This window comes from Hypomesus nipponensis, chromosome 9, assembly GCF_054491055.1.
Source record: "Hypomesus nipponensis isolate SF chromosome 9, ASM5449105v1, whole genome shotgun sequence".
NCBI classification, from domain to species: Eukaryota; Metazoa; Chordata; class Actinopteri; order Osmeriformes; family Osmeridae; genus Hypomesus; species Hypomesus nipponensis.
The window spans coordinates 16,111,001-16,123,015 of record NC_140369.1 but is presented as its reverse complement, the minus strand read 5'-3'; the positions used below and the strand labels follow the sequence as shown (position 1 = coordinate 16,123,015).

At 42.4% G+C, this 12,015-nt stretch overlaps 3 protein-coding genes across 4 annotated transcripts; 2 read left to right on the top strand and 1 right to left on the bottom strand.

The window, feature by feature from the left end:
- Positions 1–157: 157 nt before the first annotated feature.
- On the top strand, positions 158–3,326 carry cyc1 (cytochrome c-1). The gene is made up of 7 exons (XM_084705829.1): positions 158–300; positions 1,194–1,384; positions 1,479–1,605; positions 2,092–2,249; positions 2,356–2,516; positions 2,640–2,740; positions 2,826–3,326. Exons 1-7 carry the CDS (start codon positions 217–219, stop codon positions 2,928–2,930), a joined length of 927 nt encoding a protein of 308 aa, XP_084561955.1. The 5' UTR covers positions 158–216; the 3' UTR covers positions 2,931–3,326.
- Positions 3,327–3,983: 657 nt separating this feature from the next.
- On the top strand, positions 3,984–11,764 carry ergic3 (ERGIC and golgi 3). Of its 2 annotated transcripts, XM_084705281.1 has the most exons (14): positions 3,984–4,136; positions 4,583–4,653; positions 5,171–5,258; positions 5,364–5,483; positions 5,602–5,698; positions 5,918–6,083; positions 6,183–6,240; positions 7,214–7,228; positions 7,603–7,634; positions 7,752–7,848; positions 9,514–9,578; positions 9,671–9,807; positions 10,109–10,164; positions 10,322–11,764. In XM_084705281.1, exons 1-14 carry the CDS (start codon positions 4,049–4,051, stop codon positions 10,399–10,401), a joined length of 1,170 nt encoding a protein of 389 aa, XP_084561407.1. In that variant the 5' UTR covers positions 3,984–4,048; the 3' UTR covers positions 10,402–11,764. The 2 variants fall into 2 exon arrangements, with proteins under 2 accessions (XP_084561407.1, XP_084561408.1); XM_084705282.1 differs by lacking the exon at positions 7,214–7,228.
- Positions 7,890–9,120, bottom strand: romo1 (reactive oxygen species modulator 1). Its single transcript, XM_084705283.1, has 3 exons — positions 8,962–9,120; positions 8,343–8,479; positions 7,890–8,254 (listed from the first exon to the last, which is right to left on the bottom strand). The coding sequence occupies exons 2-3, from the start codon at positions 8,477–8,479 to the stop codon at positions 8,146–8,148; spliced, it is 246 nt and encodes an 81-aa protein (XP_084561409.1). The 5' UTR covers positions 8,962–9,120; the 3' UTR covers positions 7,890–8,145.
- Positions 11,765–12,015: the final 251 nt, after the last annotated feature.

Here is a 12,015-nt window from a genome sequence, read left to right as displayed (position 1 = left end):
AAACGTAAAAAGATTGCTGAAATGTATTTGCATTTACGTCGAACCACTAATTATTTATAAACGACATGCGTTCCAAATGGATTAAGTAAATTAAAAAAAAAAATATATTGTGTTTTATAAGCACTTGTGTAAGTTTTCTGTTGGGGAGGGGGATGCGGAGCCTGGATCTCTGCATCCTCGCTTGTGTTCCGGTCTTTGAAGGCAAAAAAGGAGAAGATGGCGGCGTTACGAGCGGTCGTGCAATCTGGGAGTGGGAGAGCCCTACTGAATTCTCCCAAATGTGGCCAAACTGTCTCAAGGGTAGGATTACTTGTTTTCTTCACATACGTTTGGTATCAGAATATGTGCTCAACTTTTTCTTTAAGAGTCTGGCTACATACAGCAACCCTGTGTCAGCTCGCATGTTAGCTATCGTGGTGGGATAAGACAAGGTCACTTGTGTAAATCTGATATTTGTAATTTTAGTTTCACACTGATGCCAGTTCATGATTTGGGGATGAGTCTCACATTTGTATTCTTTGCGACAGTTTCGTTCATTTTCGAGATTGTTTGCTAACCTTGACAATATTTTTATGGAGTTCAATGTACTGGCAGATTAGCTTCTTAATGCTAATCTATATAACATGGCAGAAGTCATGTAAGTCCGCAGAACACCGGCTGGCCTTGCTTGTAACATTTGGTTTTGGTTAACTACTAGTTTGTAACATTAAAAATATAATTTGAGTTGTCTTGTCTGTTTAGTGGAATTGATGGGTATGTGTGCCCGCCAACTATGTTAGCAAATGCTCGAAAATTACTTTACGAGCTTCCGTACACTTATCCAAATGACTACTGTATGCTATTAAACTCGGGTTATGATAATGGTGTAGCTGGCCCGTTGTCTCAAGTCATCTGACTGTTGCTGTTATGAAAACTGTCTGGAAGGGCAGTTTCATAAAACTGCTTGCCAACATCAACATGGTGCACAAGAGAAGATATATCTTGATCAAACCACATTATTCTTTACAGTGAATACATAGATATGAAATACAGATAGACAGATATACATAATAGACATGAACACTGGCATACCAGGATAGATAAAACGCTGGTGATTTTGTCTACATTGGAATTTGTATTATTCCCTATTGAAAATGAAATTGCTCTAGCACATTCAAAAGGCTCTCCTCTCATACAGTATGTGTCCCCTCCAGGCCAACATGTCGTTCGCCAGTTTGCCGAGGGGGAAGAAGGTTATGCTGACCACACTGGGGGTGTTGACTACTGGTGGAGCTGGGATGGCTCTGATGCTGCAGCAGTCTGTCAAGGCCTCGGATCTGGAGCTGCATCCTCCCTCGTACCCCTGGAGTCACAGTGGCATGGTGTCTTCCCTCGATCACGCCAGGTCCAACTTCAAACAAACACCCACATAGCCTTTAGAAAACCCATGTGAGTGTAAGTCTCATGTTCCTGTTTGTGTTTTGTGCATGTGATTGCAGCATCCGTCGTGGGTATCAGGTATACAAGCAGGTGTGCTCGGCCTGCCACAGCATGGAGTATCTGGCCTTCCGTAACCTGGTCGGCGTGTCACACACAGAGGCTGAAGCCAAGGTCTTGGCTGAGGAGGTGAGGATTGTAACTTACCTGGATGGGTCATAATGTAGAGCAGCACCCTCTGCTGATGGTTCCATCTAAAAAATACCCCTGGTCCTTGTCTGACTTCATGTAAGTAGGTAGAGATTTAGTAGGGGTGGGAATCTTTTGGTACTTTTGGGGTCACGATTCGATTATAAATCGATTACCGATTTATTTAATTCGATTCAATATATGCTTATATTTGATTACAGTTTGCTGTTTAGTGTTCCTTGTTTCTGTTAGACTGTGATAGGCAGTTAAGTGTTGAAGAAACAAATCCCACTGCATCAAAACCTTGAAATGTATTGTTTTTCTTGCAGTTTAGTAAACTCATTGTCATAATTTATTTTTTAATTTTGTATCGATTTTGGAAATTTCTGAATCGATATGAATCGCCAGAAGACTGAATTGCAAATAGATTTTTTCCCCCACCCGAAGATTTAGTAACCAACCGGTTGTGTTTACTTTCCTGGTCAGGTCGAGGTGGTGGATGGTCCTGATGACACAGGGGAGATGTTCACCCGTCCAGGGAAGCTGTCAGACTACTTCCCCAAGCCCTACCCCAACCCTGAGGCTGCCCGCGTGGCCAACAATGGAGCCCTGCCTCCAGATCTCAGCTACATTATCAACGCCAGGTAGCTCAAACCTCTACCTCACCTCTATATCTCTTGGAAAATATTTCACCGCTGTAACATCTCCTCTTCCTTTTCCAAGTAAAACATTTGAATCTCTCTCTCTCAGACATGGAGGTGAGGACTACGTGTTCTCTCTGCTGACTGGCTACTGTGAGCCCCCCGCAGGTGTGGATGTGAAGGAGGGTCTCTACTACAATCCCTACTTCCCTGGCCAGGCCATCGGCATGGCTCCACCCATCTACAACGAGGTGTTGGAGTATGATGATGGTCAGTATATCCGTTTCCCCTCCAGATCTGGTCCACCTTGTTGAGTTATCAGGCTAGCTGGACCAGCACCCTAGGATGTAGAATAGTGATGGTCTCTTATAGTCTCCTGTTGCTGTCTGACAGGAACCCCTGCCACCATGAGTCAGGTGGCCAAGGACGTGTGCACCTACCTGAGGTGGGCATCGGAGCCCGAGCACGACACACGCAAACGCATGGGACTGAAGGTGAGTCGCTGGCCTGGCCACACATGTAGACTTAGAATCTGACTGCATCTCCCTAACGCCATGTCGCTCTCTCTCGCCTCCCTAGTTTTTGATGGGTTCCGCAATCCTTTTGCCCCTGGTCTACTACATGAAGAGACACAAGTGGTCTGTGTTGAAGAGCAGGAAGATCGCATACAGGCCACCCAAATAAACCCATGACCCGTTCTAACTGACCTTCCCGTGGATGCCTCTGGGCTCAAACTCAGATCTTGTCCTCTACAATTGTCGATCTTCTGTAAACCAGACTTGTGCTAAGACATGGTTGCCCTAAATCATTAACTTGTTTCTTCTTCAAACACACCATTTCCTCAGTGAGGATCGAAGCAGAGAACGCAACCTCTTCAGTTTTACTGTATAAAATAAATTATGGAAAGATATGTGTCTGGGTTGTGGTTAAGTTGTTGCTTCAGGGTAGGGATGCATCATCTTCCTTCAAACTTATGTTGCTTGCTGTGAGTTCATTTATCCATTTTAGTGGGGGCTCTACACTTGTTGTGTAAATATTTAATAAAACAGTAAACTATAAAAATAAAACCTTGTTATAATCTATTGTCCCAGATGAGAACGTTATTCTGCATGCTGACAGAACTTCCTTGACTTGAGTATGAAGATAAGCAATACAAACTTCCACAGCAGCTAATACCAACTACGGTTTTGTAAAGGGAGACATATGCTATATTTGAGAGCAGTGGCGATTTTAGACCCTTTTTAGGGGTGCTTAACAACCCCTACATTTTTATCTCAGCACCCCTCAAAATAAGTATTATTGTGTATTATCATTTGATGCTGGTAGTTCATGAAGAAAGGGAAATCCTTCGTTTTTTCATTCAATATTTTGCAGAAAAATACACAAATGTATTAATTGTTATCCAGTGAAATTAGAGATTATATTAGCAAGGGGGTTTAGCACTTTTGCAAGACACTGTATTCATGTTACATTCTCTTGGGGGCTACATTGGGGGCTGAGCACCCCAAAGGTCTGATCCTAGAATCGCCCCTGTTTGAGAGTATGATATGATACAGGAATGATGGCCCGCCCCGATGTGTACTAAATACACCCTTATTCCAGGAAAATAGGTGACAATAAAAAGGTGTGCAATCACTGGGCGCATCTCACGTACTCGTACTGGACAGTCGAGTCTGATCGGGTTGCTTACGCGGTGAGCGCTGATTGGCTCTTAACGCATGCCTTGTGTACCGGAAGTGAATCTTAACCAGTACCGATGTGTTTCGCGATCAAGAGTGTCCTTTCCGGCAGATTGACAGACGATGGACACGTTAAATAAACTAAAGCAATTTGATGCATATCCCAAAACACTAGAGGATTTCAGAATTAAAACATGGGGTGGAGCAACCGGTGAGTTTTCGTTTGAAATGTTTCTGTAGTTAGTAGCTAGCGATATCACCCGTGAACCTCCTGCCATTCATACCTGCCATACTAGCTAGCTAGCCAACAAACTATCTCAACTATGCTATCAAGGGCTGGGTAGTTCTTTCTAAATATTTTGCTGGCAAACAAGTTACTCGCAGTGATAAAAAATAAAGTGTAATCACTCTCCTCTTTGTAATGACAATTTATTTTACGGCTGAGCAACAGATGTAGACCGGCAGTAACGCAAAGCTATCGCAAGTTAGCCATACACTCTGTGTCAGTACATACAACACAGTGCAGCATAGTTCACAGCAACATTTTGGATATTGTGTACGCCGTACACAATACGTTGCCTGAAAACCCAATTGAATGGACTTGGTTGCCTCACACACCACGAGAAACGCTCTCATGTGTTTCTTTTACTCCTCCAGTCACCATCATCAGTGGGCTCATCATGCTGATCCTGTTCTTCTCTGAGCTGCAGTATTATCTCACAAAGGAGGTGGGTTTTACACACTGCCGTTATCATAAGGTTCTTAGTGAGATTTGCTTGTAGACTGGAAGGTCTCGTGTTCATGGAAATGGTTTGTTTAAGGTTCACTTTTCATCTCAGCTTCTCTTACAGTTAATGGAAAAAAAAAATTGTTTAACTTTACCAGTTACACCAGTTGCTCCAGTGGCTCACTGGTTAGAGTGCGTACTTAACGCAGGGGCCCGGGTTAGATTCTGGGCCATTACCTTCATGTCTTCCCTCTCTCCCTCCCTGCCTGCCTTCCCTATCACTCTCACTGAAAAGCAGAAGAAAACAAAAACTTTACCAGTCACCTAAGTTCAACAGTTGGTCAACAACTCTTTCCCCTCTGATATAAGATACTCTACATATCTCTGGCTAGAATACAAAGATGTTGTTTCTGGTTTGTACATCTGAGCTGTCTACACCGTATCATAAGTCATAGCAATCTGAGTGGAGATGTAACTTTGTTACCGGTGTAACCGAAATGTCTCCATCCTCTCCACAGGTCCACCCTGAGCTGTTTGTGGACACATCACGGGGAGACAAACTGAAAATCAACATTGACGTCATATTCCCTCACATGCCCTGTGCCTGTAAGTAACAAACAGAAGTGTGACTAAATCATTCCTACCAATTCTCCAGACAGGTAGGATGGTATATAGAGGAGACCCAACACGGATGTGGTTTTACTCATTCAGACCTCAGTATTGATGCCATGGACGTAGCAGGAGAGCAGCAGCTGGATGTGGAACACAACCTGTTCAAACAGAGACTGGACAAGGATGGCAAACCTGTCACCACAGAAGCTGAGAAACATGGTAGGTGGCCAGCTCCCAGAGCTCAGGCTCGATAGGACAGCTACAATGGAAAAAGCCAACCCTCTCTGTTCATTTTGACATTAGTTGTTGATTCGTTGGTTGTTGTTGTTTTGTGTAGAGATGGGTAAAGAAGAAGGGGGGGAGGTGTTTGACCCCAGTAAACTGGACCCAGAAAGATGTGAGAGCTGCTATGGAGCTGAAACGGAAGATCTGAAGTGAGTGCCACTGGGCGATGCCTGGAACAATAAACACATTCTTTGTTAGTAGTAATTATGTACATCCATGTTCTCTGCCGTGGTCAATTGTCTCCTCCTCATTGCCTGATATTGGAGTAAAGGCAAGGCATACAAACATATGGTTTTGATGTTTGGCGCATTGGCTGTGTAGGGTTCTGTGTGCATGTGTAATATGGGACGGTTGTCTCCATGGTCCAGGTGTTGCAACACCTGTGATGACGTGCGGGAGGCGTACCGCAGACGGGGCTGGGCCTTCAAGAACCCAGACACCATCGAGCAGTGCAAGAGGGAGGGCTTCAGTCAGAAGATGCAAGAGCAGAAGAACGAGGGCTGTCAGGTCTATGGATTCCTGGAGGTCAACAAGGTAACGTGTGCACACACGCCGGTGAGGTGGGGCCTGAAACTCAAATGCCATTTGCTCTAACCGACTTCCCTCATGTGTTCTCTCTTTTTTTCCAACCAGGTGGCTGGAAACTTTCATTTTGCCCCAGGAAAAAGTTTCCAGCAGTCTCATGTCCATGGTAAGAGCTGGCCCCCTGACTGAGCTTCTGGTTTTTTGGTCATGTGGTCTGTGTAACATGTCAATGGAACCAGCCTCCTCCTGTTTGATAGGGTAGGCATTACAAGATTGAAAAATATAGGATTTTGATTGGTTGCATTCAAAGTATTTCAGCGTATCCATATGGGTTGTTGTCTAAATATAGCCTGATATAAATATGCTCAGTGCTTTACAGACTGTGTTTATCAGACCACATGCAGCCAGAGAACTTTGTGTTGTGTGTAAAATTGTAGCTTAAATTCCATTCATTGAGACAGACAAAGGAAAACCGGTAAGTCCACTTATTGTAGTTGCTAGTCACAAAGACTAGTACTTACTTCCTTGCCATTTTCTTGGGTACACTTCCTTCTTACTCTGTTAATTTGTCTTAATTGTAAACTTTTAGTAACCTAGTATATTTCCTAAATAATTATATTGTATGTGCACTGGCACAGTAGTATTACTCACAATATTTGCCACTCACTAGTGATTTATACATTAGATAATCCTAATCTTAAAAATAACATCCAAATAATGTATGTTATAATAAGAATAATATTCAAAATAACAACATTAAAATGACATTTGTATAAATTAACTCCATTAACTAATCCATTAACACCAATTCTGTAGTTGATTTCATACTAATCAGTACAGCACTAAGTAACATGACACAGTACATTTAAACAAAGGTGTGAGCACACAGATCTTTCCCCTTCCTGCATTGTCTCACAATGTCCCTATCTGGATAACAGCAGAAACACGAGACAAGAATCCCTAGTGATGTCAATAAGGCTGAAGTTACCATGATGAAACTGCTTATCGTGTTTACTCTTTGGGCATAGGACAGGGTTCACAACCAAAGCTGTAGTTGAAAACTATCCATAGTACTGTAGTTGTGTATTTGTGGCCCTTATTCCTCGTCATATAGTGACTCTTCTTTCTTCTTTCTGCAGTGCACGCTGTGGAAAGTAAGTCAATTTTTTTGGTAGCTTTTGTTTTTGTAGTCCCCAAACCCTTACATCTCATTCTTTTCTAAATTATCCAGTGACATATCAGAACTTCTATCTAATTTCAACACTCACAGCTTCCATTTACTTCAAAGAACATAATCGTTTACCCGGCGTGTTGTTGAATGCTTTTTTTTATTTGGGGTGGTACAGTTTGGATAATCGATAAATCATTGAATAATTGATAAATCACATTTCAGAGGGCCATTTCTTCAACAATAACTTGGAAAAGGGAATGTCAGGTTTTGTGACGAGAGAACCTCCATTTACTTTACATGTCATTGTTATTTCACATATCCAAAGTTCTACTAACAATCTGTCTCGTTTATTTTCAGTTCATGATCTGCAGAGTTTTGGACTGGACAATGTAAGGACACGAGAGAAACCAAATTTTGAACACTTATTTCCTATGAACTTCCAAGAGGAAGCGACAAAATACTTTTGAGACGGATCTGTTGAATCCTGCTCTGTGTCTGTGTTACAGATCAACATGACCCACTTTATCAGGCACCTGTCTTTTGGGAGGGACTACCCGGGCATTGTAAACCCTCTGGATGGCACGGACGTTGCAGCTCCGCAAGGTTGGCTAACTCTCCCAAAAAAACAGCCTCAAATACATAAAGAATTTGAAATCACAGCTTTTATTTAACAAACTTAGCCCATCACAGAGCCACAAAGACTCTGTTCCAGCAGATCTACAGAGATAGTGACATTGTCAGGCTTTTCCCAAGATATTGTTTAAACTGAACTAAAAAAACAGCTAGTGTGGAGTTCTCCAATCATCTTTAATCAAGAATTAATCTTAATCTCAGAGATGCCATGCTCTGTAATAAAAGTCCCATTTTGGAAGTTCAATGAGTGACAATTGGAGACTATCTTCAGCAGCGGATTCCCATCCCAATGGACATGAACGTTCCAAACGTCCCCCCGCTTTGCATCATGGTCTTGCCCACTCCTCCCATCAGTTCACGGCCCCTCATTCCAATCCTGGAGAGAGAAAGACAAACCAGTCAATTCAGACACTGACATCTGCGGTAAAATGACCAAACTTGTTCAGTTGTATATGAACCCTTACCTTAAACAAGAGAAGGTCCCAAACATGGCACCTGCTGCCATACCAACCGCAAAGCCCATCATGAAGCCCATCTTGACTCTGTCAAAACAGCTGGGCTGGCCCTGGCCCTGTCCATATGGTCCTACTGCCACAGGCATCTAAATAAGAACCCAGTCAGATATAATGCCATTCTAAAAATCCACATGCGTTGCATTATCAGGACAGTTGCATATTTCAGTGAGCCTACAATATCCTATAATAGTAGATCTAAGATTTTAAACCAGTATAAAGGTTCGCACAGTTATGCTTGTATATAATACCTCGTCCTTGCTAGGCTAGTTAGCTTTGGGTTTGGAGACCTAGCATGTCAGAATCACAATTGGTGTTATTGACCAGCTTGCTCGAGTTTAGTAATCTAGTTGTTTTTGTGTTTTACCAGGTATAATAAAAACGCACTTTGCCCTGTAATGGTGTAAAAGTATTTAGTTTTTACAATTTAGGTGGTTGTTTTAATAGCTAGTAGCACTCTATCTACAGCCCGTCACCTACGGCTGGCCTTGAAAACAGCAAGAGTCGATACTCTCGACTGCCGACAGCGGTACACCAAGTACGACATTTATTAGCAATCACGTTGACTTACCGTAGTTAAATAGTTAACGTAATGTGTTTTTAAATTTAAGAAAACGATTACGTGTGCCTTCTAGACGATGCTAATATCAGCTACCCTTCTAGCGCAACTTCATAGCAGGCAGACAACTCTCAATGCAGTAACTCATGTTCCGGTCAAATGCTTAATAGTTTTCATAATAAAGGTACTTTTTTAAGTTACTGTTCTGAACCCGCTCACACTGCTGTCCATTTAAACTATGTTGTTGAAACAGAAAATGTATCCGTTTTTTTTTACTTCAACATAATTTACATTTCTCGCAAAGAACTCACAAATGTCAACTAAATAGCAAGGACGATGTGCAGTGTTATTGCTTGTTCCGCCATCCAATTCTCAAATTCATGCACATTAACGGTCGTGCTCTTATTTTGAAGGCAAATGATCAGACCCGAAAATGCCGTTGACGTCTTTCAAGGCCAGACGCTACTTTGCTTCATTACTGGTTACTGGTGAAAATATACAGCGCCCCTTGTGGTCTGGGTGCCCTTGACGCTTTGTTATAACAGGTATTTTCATTTTTTTCAGCATCAATGATGTACCAGTACTTTGTGAAAATAGTCCCAACTATTTATGTCAAAGGAGATGGAGAGGTGAGAATATTTATTGCATAATAAAGTTCACTCATGCAGCAAATGTCGTCACGGGAATGTTTACATGTTGACGGGCTGTATTTATTCTCTAGGTGGTGAAAACAAACCAGTTTTCTGTGACCAGGCATGAGAAAGTGGCTAACGGACTAATAGGAGACCAGGGTCTACCAGGAGTGTTTGTGTTGTATGAACTCTCCCCCATGATGGTCAAGTTCACAGAAAAGCAGCGGTAGGTATTGTAGCTATGGAAACAGAATATGAATTTGACTCTTTACTGCAAGTTTCACACTCCCCATTCCATCTAACTACCTTTCAAAAGTTTGGGGTTACTTAGAAAGGTACTTGTTTTCCAACGACGGTGTACATATTCAACGGGTTGAGATGACAACAGTGTGACACTTCATGCCAAAAACATTGTGTCTTTGTTGAAGGGGGTTCTTATTGGAATTGTTGTTTGATATAGATTTGACCAATTCTGAGTTGTAGTTTGTGTGCATTTTGTCTGATGTGGAATCTGATGATCTCTTCAGATCGTTCACACATTTCCTGACAGGAGTATGTGCCATCATTGGGGGGGTGTTCACAGGTGAGTGAATCATGTGTAGTTCATCCATCTTCGTTATCTATAGTGTATTGTGTGTATTATGTTCAAAGCCGTATTGAACTGATAGTTCAGTTCAGATGATTCAGTGTGTTTTATGTATCTGCCCCCCCCCCCTCTCTCTCTCTCTCTCTGTCCACAGTGGCTGGCCTAATAGACTCATTGATATACCACTCAGCCAAAGCGATACAGAAGAAGATTGAGCTGGGCAAGGCTTCCTAGTGGTGGTATTCTATGGTGCTGGAGTTAGCGCAACCTGTGGTGTGCCCCAAGTTTCCGGAAGGCTCTCTTGGATAAAGGAAGTGACTACAAACAGACTCACTGCTTCCTACTGAGGCTGACAACACACTAAGAACTTTTCACATCTTCCCCAGAATGGAGGAATCTGTCTGAACTCTCTCACATCTCCACCTCAACCTCTGAGATTCTGCTGTTTTCTTCTGTTTCTTTGTTCCACAGACAAAAGTGCATTTTCCATAATCCCCCTCGAAGCCCCACCTCCTATGCGTTTGTGAAGTTCAGAAAGGATCGGACTCTCATTAGCAATTTGCTGTCAATCTGTACCAGCCAATCACAGAACATGGGGTTGGGAGTTATTGCCATGTATTGCTGACTTGTCCAATAGTTTGAGATCTGAGTAAACAGGAGTCTGAGATGTCAGTCTAGAGGAAACTAAGGACAACGGCATTTTCCCAAAGTGTTGGTAGTGATTCACAGTCGATTCCGTCTTGAAAACCGATTCTGATTGTTTCTTTTCTTTCATCTTGACATTTTTTCTTACTTGCCAACTATTCTTCTGTGTTGCAGTGGACATATCCTCGACCTTCACGCTTTCTTTACTTTACTTTACTAAGTCATTTGTAGCGTGTTGTTTCCCAACAGACAGAGCGTCTGTGTCGCGCGGTGACTGTGCGTGATGTGTGGAATCCCACTGGATGAGAGTGCCACTCAAGGAGACTGGGTTGGCTGTTTTGGTATTTTGGATGTGACGGCACCTTTGACATCCAGTTCAGGGGGCAGGGGAAGTCATGCGTAGGTGTGTGTGAATGTGTGAGTGTGTGTGAGGAGTGTGTATGTGTGTTCATCTGGTGCTGTGAACAGCCTATTTTGCAGGTGGGAGAGATGTATTTATATTGTCCAAAACAGTTTTTAAAATTATGAAAATAAATGGTGAATAAACCAGCTTCTTTACATGTCTCAACACATCAATCCGCTTAGTCTTTGAATAATGTACCTACTGCTAGCTGAACACTTAAGAGAGAGTGTTTGGAGTCTCTGCACACGTACAGAATGTGAAGGTCAACACTTCACTGGTGTTAAATAGTGTTATGGAGTACGTTCCCCTAAAGAGAAACAGGATTGTGATCTACCATGTGAACACTCATTCTCTTCAATACTTGCCCAGTGATCACTGAGGGTAACTGTTGCCGTTGGGTTGTGCTGGTCTGCATAGAATGCCATTGATACAGTATGACCTCAGGAAAGCTACATTGAGATTCCTGGATGCGAATAAAAATTTAAAAATGATCATGTGACTCGTGACTAACCCACTGACATTGTTTAAATATAAATGTACTTCAATGCTTTCTTTGTCAGTTTGCCTTTTTTGTCCTCCATTGTGGAATTCCTGTTAAATTAAGACCACAAGAGGGCGCCCCAGACTTCCATTGCGTTCAGTAGAACACAATATTTGTGGTCAAATAAAGCAAAAGAATAAAGGGGAATGAGTGCCATAAAAAAATACAAGCCAGCTGAATATCATCCATGTGAGCAATATCCTGTAAGTGTGTCACAGCCATGTATCTATGAGGCATCATGTTTTGAGAGACTCGTTTT

What these genes read in the sequence shown, in the direction of transcription:
- ergic3 (XM_084705281.1), top strand. Translation starts at nt 4,049, where the DNA reads ATGGACACGTTAAATAAACTAAAGCAATTTGATGCATATCCCAAAACA. An exon ending in GCTGAAACGGAAGATCTGAA is followed by an intron (nt 5,699 to 5,917) that starts GTGAGTGCCACT and finishes TCCATGGTCCAG; the next exon opens with GTGTTGCAACACCTGTGATG. An exon ending in AGAGTTTTGGACTGGACAAT is followed by an intron (nt 7,635 to 7,751) that starts GTAAGGACACGA and finishes TCTGTGTTACAG; the next exon opens with ATCAACATGACCCACTTTAT.
- cyc1 (XM_084705829.1), top strand. Translation starts at nt 217, where the DNA reads ATGGCGGCGTTACGAGCGGTCGTGCAATCTGGGAGTGGGAGAGCCCTA. An exon ending in GTGGCCAAACTGTCTCAAGG is followed by an intron (nt 301 to 1,193) that starts GTAGGATTACTT and finishes TGTCCCCTCCAG; the next exon opens with GCCAACATGTCGTTCGCCAG. An exon ending in CCAAGGTCTTGGCTGAGGAG is followed by an intron (nt 1,606 to 2,091) that starts GTGAGGATTGTA and finishes TTTCCTGGTCAG; the next exon opens with GTCGAGGTGGTGGATGGTCC.
- romo1 (XM_084705283.1), bottom strand. Translation starts at nt 8,479, where the DNA reads ATGCCTGTGGCAGTAGGACCATATGGACAGGGCCAGGGCCAGCCCAGC. An exon ending in GGGACCTTCTCTTGTTTAAG is followed by an intron (nt 8,255 to 8,342) that starts GTAAGGGTTCAT and finishes TTCTCTCTCCAG; the next exon opens with GATTGGAATGAGGGGCCGTG.